This window comes from Stegostoma tigrinum, chromosome 11, assembly GCF_030684315.1.
Source record: "Stegostoma tigrinum isolate sSteTig4 chromosome 11, sSteTig4.hap1, whole genome shotgun sequence".
Lineage (NCBI taxonomy): Eukaryota > Metazoa > Chordata > Chondrichthyes > Orectolobiformes > Stegostomatidae > Stegostoma > Stegostoma tigrinum.
The window spans coordinates 60,356,306-60,383,922 of NC_081364.1; the positions used below are offsets into that span (position 1 = coordinate 60,356,306).

A 27,617-nucleotide genomic window follows, 5' to 3' on the forward strand; every position below is an offset into this window, starting at 1 on the left:
AGCCACATTCCCTATGTACTGGCTCAAGGCTGTCAAACTTCCATCTTGCATTCTTTCTTAACATCTGTGCTGGAACACTACTTCTGAATCTTCACAATGTTGGTATCAACATTGTACCCTGGGAACCTGGTTTACTTTTGATATTCATAGCTACCAGCTGATAATGACTAATTGTCATACTAGTGCTGAGCGAAGTGGTAGGATTATAAGGATTATATGATCAGTCTATTCACCTGGCTCTAGTACAGCCCACTTACTTACCTTGAGCCATTTTGATTGCTGTTCCTGCATTCAACTCTCTAGCTGCAATGTTTTAAACAGGTAGGCTACACCCTGCTGCAGTGAGAAGGTTACCCAGATATGAGGCATACACAAAAGACAATAATGCACACAAAGAAGCCCGTGCTTCAACCTTTATTTTTATAATACCACTTGCTCCAAAATATTCTTAAACTTTATTAATATAACACTCCATATTGACAATTGCCTTTGACTTTTTAAAAAAAAACTGGAGAAGTTGCAAATGAGTCACTATAATTGCTTTCTGTGGCAGTTTTCCAGTGCACTTTGTGGCTGATCAGGTTCAAAGAACATTTATAGCTGGCAAAATCATTCAAGTCATCTTGTATTCTAAGCTGATGGACTCAAGAAACCACCAGACATATTAGCAACACTCAATCTAAACCAATGCACAATCAGCAGCCAAAATTTCAACTGGGCACAAGATCAAACAAACCACCTGCTGACACAATTCAGTGCATATGACAGCTGCCACAGTATCAGTTTAGCGACACTAGATGCCAGTAGCACATTTGAAACTAATAGGTGATATATTTACAAGCTGTGCTGGAGACATCTAGGTGTTGATCATCATCGCTGCATCCACTGTCTCCCAGTTTTGCTAAACTCTAAATCCAATACTGACACGTACCTGAAAATTTACATGAGGACCCTAAGTAGGCTACTTCACCTCAGATCCCAGATCTAACAGTGCATTGCAGCGAACGGACTTTGTCCAATTCACTGAATTTATTTTTAAGCTTAAATAGAGAGCAAGATGCAATAGCCCACTTAGCTATGCCTTTGAGTGTGCATGTGCTTTAAATGCAGTCTGTATTGGCACTGAGTTCAGGTCAATTCAGGTGATTGGGGTAGGGAGAACTTCCACCAGCAGTTCACCATTTCAATCCTATGAACTGCTCCCACATAGTAAAATCAAATGCTCTGAAACCAATGTATTTCTCCCCTCCAATAGTTGAATCTGTAAGAACCAAACTCACCTAACAGCATAAGCACACATTCAGTCCAAAAAATCCTCAACAGAAGAATCTGGCTGTGGAAAAAAAAAGGTTCCTGACTTCTAAGGACACCACACATTGATCATGGATCAAAGGAAAGCTTGTGGAAGGAAATATGTAGTGAGTACCACTCATGGAACATACTATACTTGAGCACCAAGGTTCATTTCTCACAGGTCAACAGCTAGATACTCATACCTTCAAATTTACTTCCTCTATTATAATAAAAAATGAGAATACACCTCATAGCAAGAAGAGTAGTTTTGTCTGGGATAAGGAATACAACAGGCCATGAAATCACTGTGCATTCCTTAATTATATTTACCCAGAAGTAAATACATGGCTGGAAAAGCATGAGAGATTATGAACAGCTGAGATTCCTTCTGTTAAAGTTAAGTGACCAAGACTGAGAAATACAATCTGTTTGTGGAGCCTGGGGAAGAGTACAGGTTGCTGTGTAGCAACACTGACACAAAGGTTCAACTGGGCCACGTGGATAATTCAATAAATCTTGCATTAACAACCCATGAAAATCCATGGAAGTAAGGCAATGGTGCTCTCAGCTACAACTGCCTGAAAGCACCCAGGATTTCCTAGCCGAGAGACCAGAAAAAAAAATGTTTATCCATACAGAATAGCAACTGTCAATTTGCATGTCATACCGGTTACTGTCACTGCGTTTACACAGTTATTGTTACTCGAGGTCAGAACAAGAATCATTAGTTTGTAACTGTTGTCTGGCATTATTCATCAAGTTAAACATTTTCTTCCTCCTCAGGCCAATTTCCTCACCCATACTCAATGCATCTTCCTACAATCAATTCTATCCTGTCTTTTAAAATGTGAACATCCTTTGGTGCTTGCAGTCCAATATTTGGACCTTTTAGGTTGTGGAATCTTCCAGATAGTAGTATGAACATGCTATCTGGAACTGAGGTCATGCACTGATAGATTTGAAATTCTTCTTTGGTTAGGGTGATAAGGTCACCAGTACATTCGCCAATTTTATTGTGTGGCTCATGACGCAATCACTTGAGTGATGCTACATAAGACCTTACATTCTCTCATTACTCCTTCCTTTCCTCCCTCAGCACACACACAGCCCAGTCTTCTTTCTTCCCAAAGGGATGTGGTTGAGAGAAGCAAATCTGAGTACAACCATCAGTCACCATTGAGACCCCCAACATTTTAATACTAGCTGGGTGATGGGTAAAGGGAATACTATATGGACCATATAGTGAACATTAATATCCAGAAACAAAAAAGTCATGCAAAAGCAACACAGACAGCCAAACCATAATACCAACTATTATGCTGATAGCTGGGGCTGCAACAACAGGAAAAAAATCCAAATGGCAAGATATAAATAATATTTCACACAGGAGTTAGTTATGAAGCCAAAGCATCTTCAGATCCTTTTGGTTTGCATGTTTTAGCTGAGGTCCATTGTTTCTGTACTACTTGCGGATACGTTGTCTTTCTGGATGCTTTCGAAAATAGCCGCCATCTCAGGGTTAGACCGAATCTGTGACTGGAACTCTGCCATCAGTGCACTCTTCTCAGCCTCTGGGATTGTGAGTAAAGCTGCTACTGCCCTCATTGCTGAGCGCTTCAGCTCATCTTGCTTCTCAAATTCCTGTTTCACTGAGTTAGCCTTTACCTGCAAGAGGATGTAACATAGCATAAGAACCTTGTCTCTCCGATAGCCCCGGGAAATGTGGGCTTGTCAATGTGGAGAAATACAGAAGTCGAATCGAGGTCATATTAAAAACTTACACAAACCACTGGTTAGGCCACAGTTGAACATACTGTCCAGTTTTGTTCCTCTTTGGGTAAGATTTCAAGGGAATGAGAGAGATGTGAAGGAAATGAAGTTAATTCCGTCAAGAGACACATCAACCATACTTGATTTTCACAATAACTAGACATCTCAAGGTGTCTTAATAATGAGCAATATCTTCACCCAGAGGAGAGTGGTGAGCCCATGTAATTCATTACTATAGAAAGTAGTTGAGACCAAAACATTTGAGTTTTTTGGCAATGAGTTCGATATAGTTCTTAGGGCTAAATGGATCAAAGAGTTTGTGACGGTTATCAGTTGCAATCATAGTAAATGGTGGAACAGGCTCAAGGGATTGAATGGCCTACTCCTGCCCCTATCTTCTACGTATTTGGGGCCTGCTCATGTAAGTAAAAAGAAACACTAGCCATCAAATATTGGTATGACAGGTGACACTTTGGACACGTGTCCAAGATGGCACAACTGAGAGAATGGAAGAGTGTCCATACAGGAAGCAACTTGAAGTTGTTTAGGTATCTGTTACAGTCAATTGGCTCATGTAGATCTCCATTCTGAACTTGAGGTCTGTAGAAGAGTCATAATGGACTTGAAATCTAAACACTTTCACTCTTCACAAACGCTGCCAGACCTGCTCAGTTTGTACAGCAACAGTTATTTTTAAATTCACAGAAAACTTATTAATAAGTTTAACCTCAGAAATAGAGACAAAAAAAAGTTGAGGAAGGGAAGAGTATGAGAAGGATCATGTAAAGTGAAACAAAGCATGAAAACTGGAAGTGAAGCTGATTAAGTTTTCCAGTTCAGGTCAAAAGCTGGAAACATTCCCTTCAACAAACTGGATATACTGGATGAAGAGATATGGAGTGAATCAATTTCACACAGCCAATACGACACCTATTACTAAGGGAGGAAATGAGTAAAATTAAAGAAGAAATTATTCAAAGAAAGAACAAGTTCAGCCAAGATACAGAAACGTGGTGGCAGATGGGACTGGGTGGGGAAGCAGCAAGGGTCTTAGCATCTAATCCGGGTGGGGATGGGAGTTTAAACAGGATTGAGCATCTAAGCAGATAGTTAGGGACAGTTGACTTTAGAAAGATTGGGGCATAAGTGGGAAAGAACTAAGCAAGAGCAGAGAAAACAAAGGCATGAAGAAACAAAAAAGAAATTTAGAGAAACTGCATGTCTGGCAGCATCTGTGAAGAGAAAGCAGAGTTTATGCCGAGTCCAGTCATCTTTCGTCAGATGAAAGAAATCAGTTCCACACAACAAAAACACAGTCTTACAAGAGGAGTCTACTAGGACAGTGTTCTCTGGATCTTAGAAGAGCACAAGAAAAAGGCTGAGATAACATGGTGTAGATCTGGATGAACACAGCAGGCCAAGCAGCATCATAGGAGCAGGAAAGCTGATGCTTCGGGTCTAAACCCTTCTTAAGAAGGGTTAGGCCCGAAATGTCAGCTTTCCTGCTCCTATGATGCTGCTTGGCCTGCTGTGTTCATCCAGCTCTACACCTTGTTATTGCTGATTTTCCACAATCTTCCATTCCTACTATCTAAGAAATAGGCTGTACTGGGTTGAGGAATATTGAGAAGGGAGTTCTTGGAAGGAGATGACAATGAAGGCTTGGGAAATATAACTTGACAATTTTTGGTGGGAATCATTGTCCAGGAAGGGATAGGAGTTAGTACTGAGAGTGGAATTGTTATCGTTAAGTTACAGCTGATGAGTGAAGAAGTAGAAGTATATGGAAAACAGTGATGGAGGAAGAGTAAGATTTTTGAACTGGCTTCACTTTGGACAAGCACCTATTTGTCTCTACATTGCAATAAAACCTGAAATGTAGAATTAGGAAAGGAAATTCAGCATATTTAGCGCACTCCACCCAGTATGCATCAACCAACACTATTTCAGCCTCCTTTCAGTTTCTTTTCCCTACACTCTAACATGGGAGGGGAGGGAGGGAAAGCAGTTTAAGATTCAAATCCAGCAAGTTTGTTGCTAGCCAGTTATTCAATGGGTATTGCATTAATCCTCAAACATTCAATAATCTGTAGCAAAGACATGAGACTCTTAGAAACCAGTCATCTCGATTCTCGTACATTGCAGCAGTAGGTTCTCAGGGTGCTTTCCTAGGCTCAACCACAAACGGATACAAAAATGTGAAAGAGGAGCAGAAGTAAGCCATTTAGCCATCAAAAACAACAGCCGCTCTGTTTTATATTGAATTTCACATTTCCAATTATTCTTGACAGCCATCTCCTTAACATTCAATACTATCACAGAATTTATCAGAAACTGAACAAGCCACATAAATTCTGTGGCTACAAAAATCAGGTCAAAGACCAGGAATTCTGCAGCAATTGACTTGCTTCCTGACCCCTCATGCCTCCGCACTGTTTACATGGCACATATCAGGATACTTTCCACCTGCCTTGATAAGGGCAGCTTTAACTCCGAAGGAAGCTTGACACATTCAGGACAAAGCAGCTCACTTGACCGGCCCTTCATCCACTGCTTTCCACCATCTAAAGTCCAGTAATGCGTACTGTTTGCAGCAAGGCTCCTCCAACAGATCAAGGATCACAAACACATGACTTTCACATCACCTACAAGTTCCCTTTCAAGCCTCACCAGCCTGACTTGGACACATAACACCTTTCTTTGACTGTCACTGGGTCAATAACCTGTAGCACCATTCCCAACGCACTGTGTGCACTTAAATGATGTGTGCCGCAAATGGTTCAAGGAGGAGGCTCACAACATCCTTCAAAAGGTAATGACAGAGGTGAAAAAAAAACATTGGCCTTGTCAGCAACACATTCATCCCATGAAATAAAAATTGAAGAACTCACCTTAGTAGTGCAGGTTGCACGCAGGGGCTCCACCAGCCTGTCTAACCTCTGAAGCACTGCACTGGGGCTAACAGTTGATAGCCGTGCTAACATGATGAAAGTCAGCATCTGCATAACAGGGAGAAGAGTAGAGTTCAGCTACTTCAGAAGGGATGGGAAATAAGACATTCACATTAGTGGGTTGTGCAGGACTGAGAAATAGATTGCACAGTCACAGCAACATAAATCAGTCAGGCAGGCAGGCTGGCTGGCTGAGTGTGCTTGCATATCTGCTATTAGAGTCCAAACACAGGAGAACAAAAGGGATCTGCTTCTCCTTTTTAATAGGTGAAATTATATGAATTCAAAGATGAATACCTTGTTGCCTTGAATCAGCTCATTTTGAGCAAGTTACCTGAACACAGACCTCAAACCTGCCCACTCAACTGCCAGAACCTCCAGCCTCCATCTATTCATAACAGAGTGGACTAGGGTCTGACTCTTGTCTGCCTGTCGCTGCACCTCTGCCCACTGCCTGCCATCACCAGGTCTCTGCCCACTCATCACCCACACAGGAGCACATATTTATGGATAAGCACATTCACCTTGATATCATAGTGATCCTTCAAGCCATCTTCCACATGGTTGAGAAACTCAAAAATGTCCAGCCGATCAAGGCAACTATCCAGCAAGGTATACATGCATTCAAAAGCAGCTTTCCGAATGTCAAGCCCATCATCTACCGTGTGTTTGAAAGGTCCCATTTCTACCTGGGGGAAAAGTACAAAAGGAAAATGAAGGATTAACAGTGCAAGTGGGTCCAAATTAGTGGAACAGTGTGACAGTAAACAAAGCCACATTTCATCATTGATAATTCCTAACAAAGTTAACTTCTTGGAAATATTACAATAGGTGTAACATTTTTAAAATTAGATGACAACAAACCTAAAGATAGAAAAATTACTGGATTTGTACCCATTGGTGATAGGGACCTTGGGACATTATCCATAAACTCGAAGTCAAGGAGTGAGTAGGAGACACCAATCAGGTCTCTGTTACTCTGCCCAGGGACTAATCACACCAGTAACAATGGGAAAGGAAAAGTGATTTGACAGAGTAATTTTTCAACCTCTTCCCAGTAGTGTACTGGGGACTCATGAGGAAGGACTCTGAACCACCTGGTAGCACACACAACTCGGTTTTGCATTTTAGGTTCAAGTTCCAATCCAGACTCAAAGTCCAAAATCCAGCCTGACATTCCAGTAAAGCAGTGCAACACTGTCATCAGGAGTACAGTTTCTCAAATTAAAAGCGTCAGCACCATCTGCCCTGTCATTTGGGGGCAAGATGGTGCAACTCGATAGTGAACAGGACAGGAGTTATGGTCAGTGTCTCTGTCAAATGGCCTGATTTAATGTAGCCATTACCACGTCACTAAATGGGACTTTGCTGTGTACGTTGGCAGCCACACTTGGGACAGCAAGAGAGGTGATGCAACGATATTTAGTTCAGCTTTGTTTTCAATCCTCCTGTCTGGTGTGCTTACCTCCCTGATGAGCTCCTTCCTGACCTTGGTTTCGTTGTATAGCTGTGGAAGCACCGTCTCTAGCAAGTCTCTAATTAGGGAAGGCTTATTGTGAGCTGCACAATTGAACATCACCAAGGCAACGCGCCGGACATTGAGATCAGGGTCCTGCAGGGTCCGCAAAAAGTCACCTGTAAAAATAAAAAAAGGGAAACGTTAGGACAGCAGATCAGCATGGCATAATCATTCTCTTCTAAAAACAAAAACTCTACTCTCCCAACAGCTGCTATCGCTGCTCGGCTCAGCATGGGAAAAAGCACTACCTGGGCCAGCCAGCAGGTGGCAACCAACTTAGCAACAGCTTACTGATCAGTTCAAAGTTCATCATGCTGAGACAGCAATGCGCATCTTGTATCCCAAACATTTTTTTCTATTGTGATCCTACAGTGTGGAGAACCAGGTCAGCTCAGAATGAAAAGGGTGCGAGAGCAGGGGCTATTCAGATTGGCAGCTTTTAAATAAAAAACCACGCACCTCTTCACTGAGCTTTACAGAACATGATCCAGACCTCACAAGTTGTCCAGTTAGGCCCTGCACAGCATATAATCTGTGGTGATTTAAAGGGGCATTGCAATGGTGAACATTCAGATAAACTCCACAGCCATCTGTGTGACCCCAAGGTCTGATCCCAAAGGTACACCCCGGTGGGTTCAATATGGAAACTAAGTCTGGGTTTTGGGTGAGGATATTCCCAAGTTCTTAACCATGAGGCTCCATCGTTTGAATAAACTGGCAACATTCAGGAAGTGAAATGCACCTTTGGCATCCGTGTCTCACAGAACAGAACAGGCAACTAGCAGCAGAAAAGAATGTCAGGCAGATATTAAAGTGGTTGCCAAGTCTCGATGCAGATTTACCAAGCCCCAAGGCTTCTCCAAATAAAAACACCTGCGCACACATATAGAAAGACAAAGGCAGCAGACATATCAAAGCGGCAACTGCAAATTCACTTCCACGTCACTATCATGAACTGGAATTATATCAGTGAAAGAATGACACCAGGTCAAAATTCTGGAACTCCAATGCCTAACAGCACTGAAGGACAGCATTAATCACCACTTGAAGGGACAAGTTTGGATAGGGCAGTCAGCATGGCTTTGTCAAAGGGAGGTCATGCCTCACAAATCTGATTGATTTTGGAGGAGGTGATCAAACGTGCAGATGAGAGGAGAACAGTTGACGTAGTGTATGGATTTCAGCAAGGACTTTGACAAGGTCCCACATGGGAGACTGATAAAGAAGGTAAATGCACACAGGATCCAGGCTAACATGGATCTAAAATTGACTTTGTGGCACAGAATTGGTGGGGGTGGGGGTGATAAGATTTTATCTATATTCAAAATCTATGTGGAAGTTTCAGGGTAGGGTGGTGCTAAGTACATTTGCGGATGACATGAATATAGGCCGAGTGGTTGATAGAGGAGAGAAAGAAACCCGAGGTTACATTAAGATACAGACAGGTTGGTCTTATGAGCAGATCAGTGACAGATGGAATTTTAACTATGTAAGTAAGTGAGAGGTGATGTACTTTGGAAAAAATAACAAGACAAGGGAGTACTCGAGAAATATTACCTGGGTTGGAACAGTTTAGCTATAAGGAGAGGCTAGATAGGGCTCTGGTTGTTTTCCTTAAAGCAGAGAAGGCTGAGGGGGCATCCTGATTGATGTATACGAGATTATGAGGGGCATGGACATGGGATAAGAAACGCTTCTTCCCTTAGTTGAAGCGTCAATAGAAAGAGGGAGCGTAATTTTAAAAGGTGACAGGCAGGCTTACAGTGCATTGGAGGAACCTTCAACTATAAAAAGTACGTAGATGAGCACCTGAAACATCATAACATTCAAGACTATGGACCAAGTGCTACAAAGTGGACTAGTGTAGATATGTGCATAGTCAATGGGCCAAATGCTCTCTTCTGTACTGTATCACTGACACTGTGGGTGCACCTAGACTACACAGAATGCAGTGAGTCAAGATTGCATCTCACTACCACCTTCTCCAAATCAATTCGGGATGAGCAAGAAATGCTGGCCTAGCCAATGATAGCTACATGCAGAGAACAAAATAAATTTTAAGAGTTTCCAATCTGATGAGGAACAGCTGCTTCAGCACTGAACACCTGTGAAACAGAATCCCAGTGAGGGGCTGATGCATTCTGGAAGGGCTGGTGCATGGAGATGAAATCTTAGGAAGAGTATTCACTGGACAGCAAAATAGTAACACCCAGGGGCAACAATCCTATTGTCACCTGACTGCAAACAGACAAACAAAGCCTGGCACTGGCACATTCTCACTCAATAGGAGGCCCAATGATGTGACACAGAGATTCACTAGAATCGGAACATGGCTGGAATTTAATGAGCTTAATTGAGCAATGCTCAACCTAGCATACAGCATTCCTGCAGCATTTCAGACTGTACCAAGTTATCGGCTGCCAACTGAGAGTAGTAGTTCAGGACAATTTTTTTTAAAAACAGAACTTCGAGTATTGCACTCTCTGCTGGGCTGGAAGGTCATGGGTTCAAGTCAAGTCCCACTCCAGAGACGTCAGAACTTAAATCAAGTTGAAAGGGTAAACACTGTGTTTACCCTGTCTAATCACAGTAGGATTTTATAGGTTTCTATGAGATCACCCTCATTCTAACCTCCAGTAAATACAGAGCTGACCAATTCTCTTCAAACATAGTCTGGCAAATCTTTGCTGCACTGCCTCTGTAGCCAGAGCATTGTATGCAGACTTCATCTTTTTATCTGAGATTCAACGTGGTCTCACCTAGCCCTGCACATTTATAGCAAGACATTCCTGCTCCTACACTGGAATCCTCTCGCTATAAAAGCTAATATACCATTTGCCTTCTTCACTGCCTGCTGTAGCTGGGAGGCTTACTTTCAGTGCCTGCTGCAAAAGAACACTCGGGTCTTGTTGCATCTCCTCCTTTGCCAATTTATCACCAGATAATAATCTGCCTTCCTGCTTTTGCTAAAGTGGATGACCACATATTTATCCACATTATGCACATCTGCCATGTTTATGTCCCCTCACTCAACTTATCCAAATCACATTGAAGCTTCCTCCTCACAGTTCACCCACCCAGCTACATTTGCGATCTTCACATAATGGGGGAGGTGTTCCATTTATTTCCCTCATTTAACTTATTTTTATACATTGCAAATAAATCAGTTCAAGCACCGATCACTGGCTGCCATTTGAAAAATGACCGACATTTTCCCAACAGATCATCAGGTAAACAATCTACATGCAGCATTTCTGTTACGTTTAGACATTACAAGATCATTACATATTATGTATTACCGCAAATGTGCCCTCCCTCACAGTACCTTCTGACAGAAGCCATTTGCCAATGCCAAGACTCACCTATGCAGCCTTTCAGCAGAGGGTCAATCCCCTGCGGATGGTCTGAAATTGTAAACTTGACAGCAGTCACCACTGTACTTCGAGAGTAGGCTGAACCTGAGGGAAAAGAATTTGAAACTTAAAGCAATCAAATGAACAACCTTCTACAAAGCATTCATAATTCATCAACTGTTGGCCCCAATGGTTTGGAGAGAAAAAAATCCCTTTTTGAACAGAGATGCCTTCAATTTTAGCTGAATAGTGAAAAGATGTGGGTTTAAAAGCATGGGAACATGAGCAGCCCATTCAACTCCTCTGTCCTATTCCATCATTCAAATAAATCACAGCTTATCTACAGCTCAGCTGCTACTTAGCTGCCTTTGCTCCACATCCTACAATATCCTCGGCTAGGTAGATTTCAATTTTGCAAACGCCAAGTGGGATTTCAATATAGAGGGAGAGATGACTGCGAAAGTGTCAGCACAGAGATCAGTTGAGAGAGACTGAACTGCTGAAAAATACCTTTTTTTTAATAAAAGAAAGGTAGGTCTCACTCAGGGAAGGTACAAAAATGTCCAGTGGTGTGGAGCAGCAAAGCCACAAACTGAATAGTTAACCCTAAGTCCACTGAATGCACTAAAAAGCAGTCTTGTTTATGGGTTGGATAAAGAGACAAACATTTAATGTCCGAGACAGTTTCCCAAGTTGCCCCAAGAGTTAAGCCAATGGTAAAAACAGCCAATGACAACCGAGGAAGCAAGTGATTCCGTCAATTGCCTGAAATTTGTCTCTATTTTATAAGGTTGTTTCAAAATTTCAAGAATTGAGCAAGTTTATACAGTGATATATCTCACCACCTTTTAACCAACAATCTGCAGTATACAAACAGCCTTAGTGTAAGAAACCATTATGCTCATCATCTTAAAGTCCTTGTGTTCCTTTCTCTATGCTATCAACAAATGCTGACAGGCCAGGGAAAACAGTGATTTACTTGAGTTGTGATCATTCAGAAACATTCTCATCATTTATTTCCAGACACCAGTCTGCAAAATTACCAGATTTGATCTATTTTTGTCACATGTAACTAGGTACAGTGAAAAGTTTTGTTCTGCACGTAGTCCCAGCAGATCATACCATTAAAAAGCGCAGTAGGGTAATAGAATAGTGCGACAAATACAATGTTACGGCTGTAGAGAAGGTGCACAAAAAGCAAGATCAACATATTTCAACTTTGAGAGGTCCATTCAGAAGTCTAATAACAGTGGGGAAGAAGCTGTTCTGGAATCTGTTGGTATGTGTCTAAGCTTTTGTTTCTTTTGCCCGAAGGCAGAAGTTGCAAGAGATTATAACTGGGACTGGAGGCGTCTTTGATTCTGTTCACTGCCCTCCCCAGGCAGCGAGAAGTTATAGATAGAGTCACCTCTTGGCTCTACCTATAATCAATTTATTAGACTTGAATTCAAATCCACCATGGTCAGATCTGAATTCATGGCCTCAGAGCTGATAGTCCAGTACAGTCAGTATGGCATGATATACATGAATCTATTGGGAGTGCTCTTGTATTAATGTGCCTTGCACGTTGAGACAACAGTATCAAAATTTGCTGGTGACAAAACCAGGGGTATTGTAAACTGACAGACTGTAAAATGTTGGACAAATGCAATTCAATTTAGAAAACAAAAGTAATGCATGTTGGAGGGAGAATTAGGCAAAGGCAAGATTATAAACATTTTAAGTACAATAGGAAGCATGCAGATCTTGCTGCTCACATATCAGTCATTTAAAGGCATAAGGACAAGATGAGGATATAAAAACAGCTTTAGAATCCTTGCTTTCCTAAAAAGACCACATGGCACAGTGTACATATAGAGCAAAGAGTTAATCACAAAGTTCTTCATTGGCCCAGTTAGATCATCTTGTACAGTGCAGATACTCATTACAGGAAGGGTATAAAAGCAACAGAAAAAATGCAGTATTAGGATGAGGGTTAACATTTAAGAAACATTGTTGACTCGCTCGCCAAGCTGGCTTGTTTTCATTCAGACATTTTGTCACCATGCTAGGTATCATCATCAGTAAGCCCTCTGACAAAGCAACATTGTTCTACTCCATTTGGAATTTATACTGTCTGGTCCGTGACACTATTCACCATAATGGACACGACAGTACAAGTTCCAAGCTTAGTAGAACAACAGTGCTTCATTGGAGGCCTCACTGATGACGTTACCTCGCATGGTGACGATACATCCGAACGGAAACAAGCCAGCTTGGTAAGCAAGTCAACAACTTCACCCACAACCCGAGCTACAGATCTTTGCTAAAGCTTTAAGAAAACATGAGCAGTTGGTGCTTGTTTCACTTCAGCTAAAATAAGAAAAAGGGGCGATTTGGCAGCAGTCTCCAAGATTTTGCGGACTTTCAACAACAGTGGACAAGCATTTAATTAACAAAGCAACAAAATCAATGGTTGGTTGAGAAATAATTTCTTCAGAGGGAGTTAGCTGACAATGGGATTTCTCTGTCACAAATCCTTGCTGAAAGTTCTGTTACAAGAAATATTCATGATGAACGGGCAGGGAAGTAGAATTATACAAGACGGTTTAGATGCAGATAAACACTAGAACAGATTTGAAGTGAAACTCATCTATCTGTGCTGCTCAATTCCTTGACCCAAACTAACTTGTTCTTTAGAATAGATAAGTTAATAAATACACACTTACTCAATGCCCATTTCCATCAATGGTGACCAGAGTTAAATTTGTCTTCCTTAGAATATTGATAAGTGGGGCTGAGCTAGTTTTTAGGATTACAGTACTTTTTTTGCACAAAATCTGCCAGATTTGAGCAATGTTAGAGACAAGAAATAAAACTCTACTGAATGGTAGCTTCCTTCACAGAAATTAGCTGATTCAGGGTTGTGACATCTTTCATTGGTGAAGCATTATTCATTAAGGAGGGAGAGAGATATTATTAAGAACTACTTTGCAGATGAGGTAGCACTGCTCCTTAAGAAAGGGATGAAAAATTGATAGAGACGTTGAGAGAAGACCAGTCCAAATTCCATCAGTACACATGGACGGAACTGGCTTGATCTTCTTCTCTGTTTGAGCTTTATGGTATTGTGATTTTGTTCCATTTTGCACTCCCTCCTCCCTTTCCAAGGTGTAGCCCATGACGGGGCCTGGCCTGTTTGTCCGATCTACCCTTACCAAGTAGCTTCATTTGATCAGCACAAACAAGTCTACTAGGCTCACAAAACTATCACATCGGAGTCAGGGGCAGACTAGTTTCCGGCAAGCTGCACGGGCAAATTGTCTAAACTTGAATTTCAGATTCCCACTTCTCAAAACCAGGGACACTGAAGTCCAGTACTGAGGGCATCTTACTGAGATTAGGGATGAATTCCTATCACTCCCTAGGCTATATGATTCAACACATCATGTGGGCTATTTATCAATCATTTCGAACTCAGATTTATCCTTTTTTTTTTCCTAATGCCATCTACCCAGAAGGTGGGAGCAACTTTTCGATCTGAATAATGTGTCTCAGCACAATATACATAAAACTCTGAGTAGACAGAACATACAGACAAAGAGAAACAGATCAGAAAAAAGTGTTGGCTCAGTTGGCAGTGCTTTAGTCTCTGCATCACAAGGTTCTCTGTACTTAAGACACTCTCCAGTGCAGTTACAATGGGAATGCTGCATTGCTATGGGTATCAACTTCTGAATGGAATGTCAACCCATAAAAGATCTAAAGAAACAATTTGAGGAAGAGCTAGTGGGTTCTTTCTGTTGTCCGGGGGTCAGTTACAGCTCAGAAAGAGGCTTTTGTTCATCATGTCTACAACCAAAGCACACAGAGCAATTCAGTCAGTCTATTACACTGATATGATTCCTGTCGCCCCTCTGCTGAACCAGTGACTGTCATACACAAGTATTAAAAGGAATAAAAACTTAGCTCAATGTCATGTTGTTTGTGACATCTTGCTGTGCATGTTTCATCTCACAGTTTACAAATTACGGTATTTCAGAAGTTGACTGCAAAATTGTGCACACTGTCTAGCGAGCAGGAAAAATGTTACATAAATGCAACTTTTCTATAAAAAAGTCCATTTTGGTGTCAGCGGATTTAACCTGATGCACTATAAGCTTGTTTCCATATTTACCTGATGTGAGCTGCTTTTTCAGCTTGGGCAACAGGTGGCCAGGGTCGATGAGGGTCAATTTTCCCAAACATTCAGCCACCACATTCCGAGTCCCCTCTTCAGCGCACTCGCAGTTTTTGAACAGCAAGGCCCAAATGTCCTGGACGTGAGATTTCAAGCTGTCTGCTGGTGAGGAGCTGATGACTTCTTTCAATGAGTGCAGCAACAAGTACTGGCGCTTGGGTTGGCTGCTGATCTCCTTGAGAATAAAGGGAAGATATTCACTGAGGTTTCCCACACTGATGTTTCCCAACGCATAGGAGGCCGCTGACTTGACTTCCTCGCTAGGTGACGAAAATGCTTCAAGGATCACCAGCTTGAGTTCTTTCTGTGCGCTCAGATTCATGGTGCGGCCGATCTCACCCAAAGAAAGTAGAGCCAGCAAGCGGACAGAGTCAGGCGATTTGGGACTCTTCACATCTTGGACAAATTGGTTCACCACGGTATTGGCATCCTTTGGACATGCCGAGGTAAGTGCAGCAACACATTTAGCCACGGAATAATAGGCCTGTTTGTGCAAAACTACGCTGCCACCCGACTGGGCTGATGAATAGATAGTTCCTGTCAGCTGCTTCAGAAGCTCCATGTAGCCCATGTTGGGAGCCTTGGATACCACCAAAGCCTGGAAGAAGTCTAAAATGGCATTCAGAGCCCCTCCTTGGAGCAGCGGTGAACGAACTAGGTTGAACAATTCCACCAATATGGACCCACCAATCTTGGACACCGATGATGGGTAGACTTTGGCCAATGATGTTAGGAAGGTAACGGCCATCTGGGAGACATGCATGTCACTCTCCCCAATCAGGGATGGAAGCTCCTTTAAAACTGACTCGATCATCACTGGCTTAAGACTGTCACCATAATTCTTAATCAGGATGTCCAGTGCCGCCAAAGTACTGAGTTTCAGCGCACGCTGGTTTTTCCTAAGAAAGGAAGCCAGGATGGGAACACCCTCACCAAGAATCGGACGTAGGTCAATTTTTAAAGGAGAACTTGCAATCAGAGTTAAGGTTTTGACTGTGGTCAGTCTGGTGATCTCGTTTTTCAGTCTTTCAAGGAAAATCTGCAACGTGGGATTCAGGTCAGCACCTAGGCTGTCTCCAAGATTACAGATGATCTGTCCCATGCAGGCTATCGCTCTCTCCTTCACCTCTTGGTCAATGTCAGAAGCTTTCAATCTCTTTAAAGTGCTACTAAACAGATCCTTCACATAAGGCTTGGCATCAAATGAACAAGGCTTGTCCAGTGGACGGATTACCTCTACAAGTTGCTGAGTCACGAGCAAGGCCTCAGAAGTGATTTTGTAGAACGGATCACTAATACAGGCTATTGTCGGTGGCAACAATGTCTTGATGTGAGGGTGGAACACTTCTGGTGGATGATTGCAAAGGATGACATGGAAAAAGGTCAGTGCATCAATCTTCATGTTTGAGGTACTTGATTTATCAGTGAGAGAGTAAATAATGCCTGTAAAATGAAAAAGAGATTATTTATTGGAACGGAACATTCAACTACTTTTAAGCAAGCACACCTCCACAGGTCTACCCCCAATTAAAACCCAAATCTATGAAATTTCAGTCTCACATGCACAGACTAGGCACAGTAGAAGAAAGAGATCTCTTACTTCTAGCCTCATATCACCTGACTATAATGTAATCTTTGACAACTTAATCGGTACTGCCACAGTTATTGTTCCTCTGAAAACTGTACCTCACTCTGAATTTCTTTAATAGGGGAAATCAGAAACAAGGTGGCATGACTAACAACACAGGCAGGCCTTTAAGGACACTTTTCATCAAAGAAACATGGAACTCTTTTCCAAAATCTGTCGACTGAAAATTAGAAAATAGAAATTGATGGATCATTAAGGAAAGTTATCAAAGGTTGTAGAAGCAAAGCGATGGGATGGCGTTAAGATATAGATCAGCCATGATCTGAATTAGAAGCTGAATAGACTGAAAAGGTCACATGGGTTGTTGATACTCTGTCAACTTCCAACGTTCCTGCTAGCTCTACTTACACTGCAATGAATTTAAGATAAGCCTCTTACTCCAACACTTGCCTTCAAGAATTAAAAGCTTTCCTCAGTCTCTGATCCAAATTGAGCCTAACTAATTTTATTTTATGCTTTCATGGTATGTTATCATCACAGACAACAAATGCTAATGTCGCCTGTCACCATGTGCCCCGTGAACCATATGGCTTGTGAAAGGACATCAGTGAACAAGCTGGATTTTTACAGCACTGAAGACAGCTTTGTAGTCACCATTATGGAGACTAAATTTTTTTTTAAATTCCAAAATTGTCAAGGGATTTCAAATTCCAACCAGCTATTGTAGGATTTGAACATTCACCTGAACCTCTGGTTTTCTAACCCAAAGACATTACCTGTATGCGTTTGTCTCCCCAGTTTGAAATATCCTTAGTTCTGTCTTATTCTCTTTTCTACCTTCGGAGAAATAAGTTTGAACTTCCCAGCAGGTATCACCAGTCAGGAACTTTGTGGTTTATTTCAGCCTCCCTTCCTGACTAAGCTAACGACAGAATCTCCACTGTTTCCCCAAATGAGAGCTGTTAACTCAACACAGACAACAACAGGGTTTTACTGCTGTGCGTTACTCAGGTTCACACTACATGTGTTCAGTCATTCATGACAGAGGAATTTTTTTCCAACTTTTTGCAACAGACTCACAGAAAATTAGCTTTTTCCAAAAACAAACTGAAAATTATTTCCAAGTGAATATATACAACAGTCATATGGATTAGTTACAAATTAACATAATTAGATATGACAACAGCTCCAGTGGTACTGGAACTATATGCTGTATATGGTGTCTGTGGAGGATTTCTATGTGAGGACGTATTCTCCACTGCTCTTTTGTGAATCTTACAGCATTTATATAACACACTCCTCAGGATATTAAATGGATTGATTCAAGTCTACAAAGTACTGGTTTGACAGTACCAGTGTAAGGAATGTACTGGATGATCAGAATAACGTTTTTCAGTCTGTGCTTCATTTCTTGTTTAATCCTTGAATTGTCAAGTTAGCAATGATTTAAAAGAGGATGTTGTGAATCTTTTAATAATAACTTTCAAAAATAACCAACATAATCCATCGGCAAAAGGTTATGATAGAGTATAAATTTGCTGCCAACCACATAGCGATGGCCTGGGTGATTTGCTTTGCTTTGCTTGCCCCAGAAAGCAACATGCATTCAATCCTATTTTAGACCCAAGGCATTAACTATATTCTACCACCACAATTAACTGCACTCCTTGTGCATACCTGGGACTAAGGCTGGTATGTGTTCTGACAAGCCTCCAGGTAGGACACTGGCCAATTCAGTGAGGAGATTGAAACAGCCTTGTCGAGTCTTCATGCTCTTCTCCTTAAGCTGCTTATGCAGAGCTTTCACTATAGTAGGTACCTGCATGAAAAACGGGCATGTAAGGAGAAAAAAGATGAAAAGGGAGAGGGGTTACACACAGGTAAGAGCCAAAACGTTTCAGAAACTTCACGTTTTAATGATGTAGGAGGGAGGACATCTATTCATACCGTTCTCACTACATAATCATACATCACTCCAAGGTAAATTAAAGATGGCACATGACTTTAACAATACAGATACACAAACTTTTCAAGCAGTTTTGCTGCAAGGGGAATGCAAATTATATTTATTGCAATTCTGGAAACTTCCAAAAATTTGTTCTCTTTATTTCTGAATTCTCTTAATGTAACTTATTCCCTGTGTAACACCCTCACAACCCATGCTCACCCTGCCCCAGAAGATATACAAATAATTCCAGCCTACTATAACCTTGTGTGTTACTCATTCTTAAACAATTAGTACAGTATATGAATGGCATTGCTAGTCTGCCAACACTCGTTCTCATTACATAGATGTTAACCAACGGCTCAGCCAGATCTGTTCCATGTGTGCGCTAACCGTTTTATAAACATTTCTGCCTCCGTTACCACCTTTAACTTATTACCAATGTTCTGGATGTGAGTTTGCTCGCTGAGCTGGAAGGTTAGTTTTCAGACGTTTCGTCACCATTCTAGGCAACATCATCAGTGAGCCTCCGACGAAGCGCTGGTGTTATGTCCCGCTTTCTATTTATCTGTTTAGGTTTCCTTGGGTTGGTGATGTCATTTCCTGTTCTTTTTCTCAGAGGATGGCAGATTGATTTGGAGCCAATGCGTTTGTTGATGGAGTTCCGGTTGGAATGCCATGCTTCTAGGTAGAAGCATGGCATTCCAACCGGAACTCCATCAACAAACGCATTGGCTCCAAATCAATCTGCCATCCTCTGAGAAAAAGAACAGGAAATGACATCACCAACCCAAGGAAACCTAAACAGATAAATAGAAAGCGGGACATAACACCAGCGCTTCGTCGGAGGCTCACAGGTGATGTTACCTAGAATGGTGACGCAACGTCTGAAAACTAACCTTCCAGCTCAGCGAGCAAACTCACATCCAGAATCTCAACTTGAGCTACAAATATTCTCAAAACGCGTTATTACCAACGTTTTCACCAAGTGTACGACATATGGATTACCTGTTATTACCACAAATGCCAATCACTGCTAGACACTCATTACCATTTTGGTGACTATTTAGGACCAACTAGTCTCTGCTGAGTTTGATGTCAGCAAGGGACAGACCACGTTGCATGGTCTCCGTGACCCCAAAGTTGGGATGAAAGAATAAGGTACAGGTATTAGTCTCACATTGCCCCTGCATGGATGTTTCATGAATAGAAAACCTAACTAGTGAAGCTAGGAGAAACTAGCGAAAATAATGCCAACAAATTGAAAATACTCACTTGATGCTGAAGCATCATTAGGGGCATGTCCCCTTGTCCCAGGGCATCTGTCGTCTGCAACCAACTCTGGACTGGTTTGGTCTGCTTCAGAAGAGAGACATACGCATGGAAAATGTCAGCCTTCACATTCTCCTCTCGCTCCTTGAATCGACTGATGAGGGCTGGTGAGACTGTCTTGTAAAATTCCTGCAGCATGTCATGCCTGGTGCTCACAATGGCATCCAAACACTTAGTAGAAGCTCGGCGAACTTTCCAACTCATGTCATCATCATCGGTGTACTCCTCTTCACTGTCTGGGAGGAGCATCAGATATACAATGAGGCCCACGGCCTACAAAACCATCAAGCCCCTTCCTACAGCATCCTGCTATGCCACGCTTCCATAATTACTGGCACAGATAGGGGATGTATGGTTAACCGCAAATGTATCCCCTCTGTTCAAGAAAGAGGCAGAGGGTAGCAAAAGAAAGTATGAAACCACACCACTTAGTTTAACACCTGTTATTGGTTACACACTAGAATCCATTATTAATAATGTTGGGTGAGTAGTACAGTGGTTATAGTGATAGCCTCATAATTTGGAGGCCCATGTCTGCAGAATTTAAGGACGCACTACCGTTCCCCAAAAGGCACCGATTCCTTCCTGAGGTCGAATATCATTGGCTCAATTAATTCTGGATATCTCAGTGCGCCATTTGTTCATACCAGCTAGGAAGAAATCAGATACATCACAGCAAATCCCAATCCTGTCCATGACACTTATACACAGGTGTGGTTCAAGCTGGTTTGCTGCTAGGATTGTTTATTTTCCCTCCCCTCAGACAGGAACACTTAGATCAATCAAAGCCAGATTAGCCAGTTAGGTTTAGACTAGGTGTCAAGTCTAGTGCTTTCCTTTCTAGCTATTCGCTCTATAAACCTAGTCAGTCAGTCAGTCAATCAGCGGAGAAACATATTATTAATTTCTGCAGCTAGTGCAGACCTTTTCACCTTTCTCTTCTCCTTCATTAGCAGCACATTTCCAATCATCTTCTGTACTTACACCTCCCTCTGCAAGTCATAAAGATCGCACCCAACAGTTCAAAGTACTGACCTTGATCCTCCTCTTCATCGGTTTTGTCTGTTTCCATGGCGTCGTTATCATCCTCATCTTGATCATAGTTGTAATTCGGATCATATGTGATATATTTGAGGCACAGAACAATCATAGCAGGTATGTGAAGGGACATTTCCTTTGGACACCTTAACAATGAACACAAAAACTTTTTAAAACTACTTTTTGTCGAGTACAAAGAATAAGACTAGTGTACCAACGCATTAGATTTAATCATGCTCCCAGGTTAAACTACTGTTCATTGACACTAGGATGGTTTATCATACTAAGCTCGATGCTTCCTAAATCAGAATCCACCAGAGTTGAAAGTCACTCCTGAGTTGATGACAGCAAGTTTTGACTGACCAATGTGAAGTCAAAATAGATGAAACAAAATTGAATTGATGGTCAAGCCAAAAACAGAAGATCACAAGCTCCGACACCGGACAGCTCATTAAATGGAACACATCTCAAGGTGATTTATGCAAATCGTGAATGTTCAAAATTTGTAAGATCTAGTTACCAAGAGGAGAAACATCAGACTCTAAGGGTAAATTGCTTCTCTCTCTACAAATGCTGCCAGACCTACTGAGATTCTCCAGCACTCCTTTTTTTCAGATCTCAAACATCCATAGTTTTTTGCTTATATGTTCAAAATTTCATGTCATGTTAGTAATTCCTCAGTTCAGAATTCACAGAAAACACAGAAAAATGCCAGTTAACTGATCCAATAGATGTCAGCATTTAACCTCCAACTGGAATGTACAGAACTAATGCATATTGTTCCCATAACCCTTTGATCATCTATCCAAATAAGTATGACATAGGGACTTCTTGAAAATGTTGCCTCTTTCAGACCCTTCCACTGTGCATCATCTCTCTTAGGCTGAAACTGGAAATCAAGAGAATGCAAAATATGGAGCTGATATCACCTGTTTTACGCATCTACCCAAAGTCAAAATTACTGTTTGAAGAAATTTTACCTTCTGTATGTATTTCTTGCATTTAATGTACTATGACTAACTGGCCATGCCACTTCAAATTATATGAAGCAAAAACTGTTTGCTTCTATTGTTATCTTTAATGAGATTTTAAACAATTCAAATAACTTGCCCTTAACCAGTACAATTCTAACAAAGAAAGACAATTTTTCCAAATCTGACATCAGCAAATTTGTGAATTGTACCTGGTCCGACACCTCATCCTCAAAGCAAGAAAATGTATAACAATGAGCACCGCACCTTCTCACAGCTGTATACAGGCAGTGATGGGAATTCCAAGCTTCATTAAGTGTTGAATGGATGAAGATTTACAATGAACATACAGGATAATTGAATTTCCTGGGACAATATACAGGGAAAGCACAGGATCACTGGAAATGAGACGATTTTTCATGTACACAGATTTGCCTGCACCCACTGGGCCTGGCAATGTCACAAGCCACAAGCTGCAAGGTACTCTTCAAAAATATCAAGAAAAGCCACTTAAGCTGTGCAGATAATAGCTCACAGTACTGCCATCCCAGAGAAATCTACTTAAATATGCAGAGAGTTACCCAAATACATTTCTTCACACCCACTTCCCCACCTCTCATGTAAGAGATTTCCTTGTCAATTTCCCCACTATCAAATAAATTGGGATTGTTTCTTCTGCCTACGCTTTTAAAATGTTTTTTGGTTCGGGAGGGAAAAGAAGTAGAGCAGCAGTTGAATTATACTTCTTATTCACTGTGCAATCCAAGATGTCATGAGAGTGGAACCTTGCCAAATGGAGACAAGCAGCAGTGTGGAATGGGATATTGATGGAACAAGTGCAGGGGACTGAGTGGTACAATACAAGCTCCTACAAGTATCAGAGAGACGAAACAAAGCAGTAGAATTAAATGTAGAATTTTGCCAATAAATGTTCGTAGAATTGTCATCAAGGGAGGTATGGTGGCTCAATGGTTCGCACAGCTGCCTCACAGCACCAGGAAACTGGGTTCTATTTTACCCTCAGGCAACTGTGTATGTAGAGTTTGCACATTCTTCCCGTGTCTGAGTGGGTTTCCTCCAGGTGCTCCAGCTTTCTCCTACAGTCCAAAGATGTGCAGATTGGGTGAATTAGCCATGGGAAATGCAAGGTTACAGGGACAGGGTCTGGGCAAGCTGCTTTTCCCAGGGTTGGTGTGGACTCAATGGGCTGAACGTCCTGCTTCTGCCCTGTAGGGATTCTATGATTCAATGTAATCCTTGGCAGCAAAGACTGGGGTTGCATACAGAAAAACAAATAAATGAACACTGAACTATCTCAGAATGACTGCGATGCTGCACTAAAATGCTAAATGGTGAAGCACCCAACCTTAAGTCGTAAAACAATGTTTCAGTGGTGATCGACTGCTGGCATTCATTGAAATCCTGTGCCAATACAGGTCCCAGTCAGACTGGTAGCACATAATCCCCCTCCCCTCATCCAGTAGGGTTTGGAACAGAAGGAGGAAAGGTGCAGAAGGAAGCAAGTGAGAACTTAGAAACCAAATTTAGGATTGCTTCAAGGTGCTCAATTACGGAACACTGACTTAAGAACATTTGGCAGAACCAAATACATTAATCCAGAGGGATTACAAGAAAGGAGAAGGAAGGGAATGGAAGCCTAGTAATTAACACATAGTAGCATACCTTCTCACAAAGGATTCAAATGCCTGGAAGCAGTACTCCCGCAGCTCATCATCATCCACATTGCAGTATTTTACAACGAGTGGAATAATCTTCTCTAAATGTTCTCCTGAAAGACAACACAGGATTTTCTGTTAGAGATCAGTAGAGGTCAACCTGAAATATGGGGGGGGGAGGGGAGAAGGAGGAAAGAGAGCCTGCTATTTCCACACAGGTCATCCTTGGGGGATACAAACATCATGACTATTCCCATCCATAATCAAAAAGAATTTTGATTCACAACTCTCATTACTCAAGAGCTCTATTGGCCTGGATGAGGTTCCAATAGCAGTAAATATTGAGACATTTGCAACCATCAACGGCCATGGCAGAACCAAGCCACTCACCATCCTGACTTGGAAATATATCACTGTTCCTTCATTGTCGCTGGGTCAATATCCTGGAATTCCCTCCCTAAGAGCATTGTGGGTCAACCCACAGCCGGTGGACTGCAGCAGTTCAAGGAGGCAGCTCACCACCACTTTCTCAAGGGCAACTAGGGACGGGCAATAAATGCTGGCCAGCCAGTGATGCCCACATCCCATAAATCAATTAAAAAAACCCTACAATTTTCCAATCATCGGCTTGCATCAAATGCAGGAGTTGCAGTTTACATCAATGGAGCTCTATGGGAAACCCACAGTCATAGTGTCACATCGGTTTGTCAGAGTGGAAAGTTGGGTTAATAGGTCTAGCATTTAACTCAACAGTTAGACCACTTTATTTACAGCAGCTCCTTGCATGCAAGGAGATGGCTCAGGAGCTCATCCCTTTCATTCAGCATGAGTGTCCTGTTCCACTCCATCCCAAGCTATGTCCTACACTCTTGCCTCATCACTCCAGGCCACATCCATCCAACTTCCCTTCCAATGCAGAGAGCCCAGGTCAAAATCCTGGAACTCCTTTCCTAATGGTACTGTGGGTGCACCTGACCAAACAGACTGCAGTGGTTCAAGGTGGCAGCTCATCGTCAGTTTTAAAGGAAACTAGGAATTGGCAATAAATTCTAGGCCAATCAGCAACAGCCACATACAATACTTTCCGAAAATGCTGTTGAAGTCAATTAAAAATTTTAAAAATCAAGATGTACACATTTTTGTTAGGCAAACAAATTACAGGTAGATAGAATCAAGATACAGATCAGCCACGATCTAATGGAATGATCGAACGGTTTACTCATGTTCTTACATTCTTAGAGGCAGCAAGGGGTAAGAAGCAGAGTACGGCTCTCTTAAAATTGTCCCAACAGTTACTCCCAGGGCAGTACAACAGAAAAATCATCTCTACACTGTCTCAAACAGTTCCAGGTCAGATAAGGTACAGGTGTGATGCACAATAAACCCCCTTCTACTCTTTTCTTTCCCCTACCCCCCATCAAACAGCCTCAATGGAAGCACATAAAATATAAACAAAATATGCAGAAGATACCCTGTCAGGCAGCATTTGTGCAGTGAGGAATAGAATTAATGCTTCATTCCATACAGCAAGATGCCAACCTGAGTCATCAACTCTGCTTCTCCCTCCACAGAAGCCACTTAATTTCCTGGGTACATCTACCATTTTATAGTTTTATTTCAGATTTCCAGCATCTGCAGTATTCTATTTTAGGAACAATGCCTATGAGCAAATGTAAAGCTTGCTCTCCACTATTTCAGCAAACTTTCAGTTAAGTCAATCCAAAATATATCATTCTGTCCATTTGGGTAGCACTTAGGAAATATAGCATCATAGGAGCAGGAATAGGGCATTCAGCCCCGTGATTCCTCTCTGCCATTTTAGATCACGGTTCATATCATCTACCTCAAAGCCATATTCACACACCAACCCATATTTACAGTATGAAATCACTGTGGCTGGCAGGAATGCAACCACTATTTTGTTTTCATCCTTAAGACTCAAACTACAGGGAAGAGGCTCATCAGGTTCTTCAATTTACTGAAATAACTGACAAAAGATTTAAAGCTAGTTCCTCACCAACTCTGTGCCCTGCCTGTCGGCTGATGGCACCGGCGCATTGGATGTATGTCCTGGTCATAGACGTGGATTCATTCTTTGACAGTTCGACCAGTAGGTGATCCATTAGTTCAGAGAAGAGACACGTGCTGCAGCTCATGACCAGATGCCCCAGAGCAATAATTGCTCTCTTGCGAACAGCCAACCTTGGGCTGGACAGCTGAGGCAGCAGGCAAGTCAGGATCGAGGAGTGAAACGTGATCAGAGTCCCACCCAACCTACAATGGGAAACATGAGACATTCAGAATGCAGAATCACCAGAGTGATCAGGATAACCACCTCAGTCAGCACATCTATTTAAATAAGTTCCCTCTGCTATACCTACAGAAAGAATGAATCCAAAGTTTGACATTTCCATCTTCCTCACCAACCAGCTTAGGAACACCTTCAGGATGCCAGTCGTACCGTGTGCCAAACTGCTTTAAATTGGCAGAAAGAAACTGTCCATTGATATCAGCCCTGCCAGATCCTAATTACGAAAGGTCAGTATTATCTTGAATAGGTAATCATTCTAGAGTTTTCTGAACCGGTTTATATTTCCATATTTTCACACTCAAAGCCACTTGGCCTGTGCACCTGCGCCAACTTATTGAAACAGTTATCCGATTAGTCCGACTCTCCTACACTTTCACTACAGCAGTGCAACTTCATCCCCCCTTTCCAAAAAAGAAAGCATTTAAATCAGCTTGAAGCATCCTTTCAGGCAATGCATTTGAAATAACAACTTGTTGTCCAACTTTCACCAGCCCTTCCCGTTCAACATTTCCTTTCTTCCACTTAGCCTCCCTTCTGTAGCTTTGATGGAAAGTTAATTCAATATCTGGAGTTTTAATATACTGCTTTCTGCGTATGTGTATGCTTGGCTCACCCTACCTCCATAACATTTCAAAGACAACAAGCCGTGTCGTCAGCTGTTACTGGTCACCTCAGTCAGACATTGTGGTTTCAGCCCCACTCCAGAAACTTGAGTGTACTACATAGCCTGTCATTCTAGTAAAGTACTGAGCAGTGAGGCACAATCAAAGCTACCATCTTTTGGATGAGATATTATGCCAAGACCCGGTCTGCATTCATTCTGAACGTAAGGGACACCATGGCACTATTCTGACAAGCAGACAAGTTCACTCCAGTGCAGGTGAAACATATTGTGCAGAAAAAAAGACACTGCCTCTATCCGAATCAATACGTACTCTCGACTGTGACCAAAACAATCACTAGTCTCCTACACATTCGTATACCTTTGCTATGTGCAAATTGGCCATCAGATTTTCAGTATTACACGTCAATGCAACATAAGATCAGTAGACCATTCAGCCCCTCAAGCCTGCTCCTCTATTCAACAAGATCACTGCTGACGTGTGGCCTAATTCCACATGCCTACCTTTGACTCATTTCCTTTCATACCCTTGCTTAACAAAAAATGCTCTCAGATTTAAATTTAACAATTGATTAGCATTGACCACTGTTTGAGAAGATAGTTCATAATATCCACTCGTGTGTGGAACTGCTTTCTAGCATCTCTCTTGAATGTCTGACCCTAATTCTCAGGCTATGCCCTATGGTTAGAACAGTTTATCTTTATCCATCCTGTCATTCCCTGTTAATATCCTGAAGATCTCGATCAGATCACTCCTTAGCCTTCAAAATTCTACAGAAAACAGACCTAATTTGTCTAATCCCTCTTCATAACTTTATACCTGAAATTCAGGTATCACCCTTATAAGCCTGTGTTGAACTCCCTCAAGGGCTGATCATCCTTCCTAAGGTGTAGTGCCATATCTGCTCACAGTACTCTAAGTGGGGTCTAACTAGGGTTTTGTACAACTGCAGCTTAATGTCTACATCCCAATACTCCAGCCCTTTAGATATGAAGCCTAGCATTCCATTAAATTTCTTGACTATGTTC

The 27,617-nt window shown here is 41.8% G+C and overlaps 1 protein-coding gene across 2 annotated transcripts in view; it reads right to left on the reverse strand.

Moving 5' to 3' along the window:
- Positions 1-398: 398 nt before the first annotated feature.
- LOC125460306 (cullin-associated NEDD8-dissociated protein 1-like) overlaps positions 399-27,617 on the reverse strand; it is a 46,863-nt gene continuing 19,644 nt past the window's right edge. For both annotated transcript variants that reach the window (XM_048547637.2, XM_048547638.2), the window contains exons 5-15: positions 25,673-25,929; positions 23,663-23,768; positions 21,006-21,154; positions 19,914-20,206; positions 18,371-18,512; positions 15,043-16,548; positions 10,896-10,991; positions 7,480-7,649; positions 6,539-6,703; positions 5,955-6,062; positions 399-2,958 (exon numbers count right to left, since the gene is read on the reverse strand). In XM_048547637.2, the coding sequence (XP_048403594.2) occupies positions 2,731-2,958; positions 5,955-6,062; positions 6,539-6,703; positions 7,480-7,649; positions 10,896-10,991; positions 15,043-16,548; positions 18,371-18,512; positions 19,914-20,206; positions 21,006-21,154; positions 23,663-23,768; positions 25,673-25,929 (3,220 nt within the window). In that variant the 3' untranslated portion in view covers positions 399-2,730. The remainder of the gene's footprint in view (positions 2,959-5,954; positions 6,063-6,538; positions 6,704-7,479; positions 7,650-10,895; positions 10,992-15,042; positions 16,549-18,370; positions 18,513-19,913; positions 20,207-21,005; positions 21,155-23,662; positions 23,769-25,672; positions 25,930-27,617) is intronic.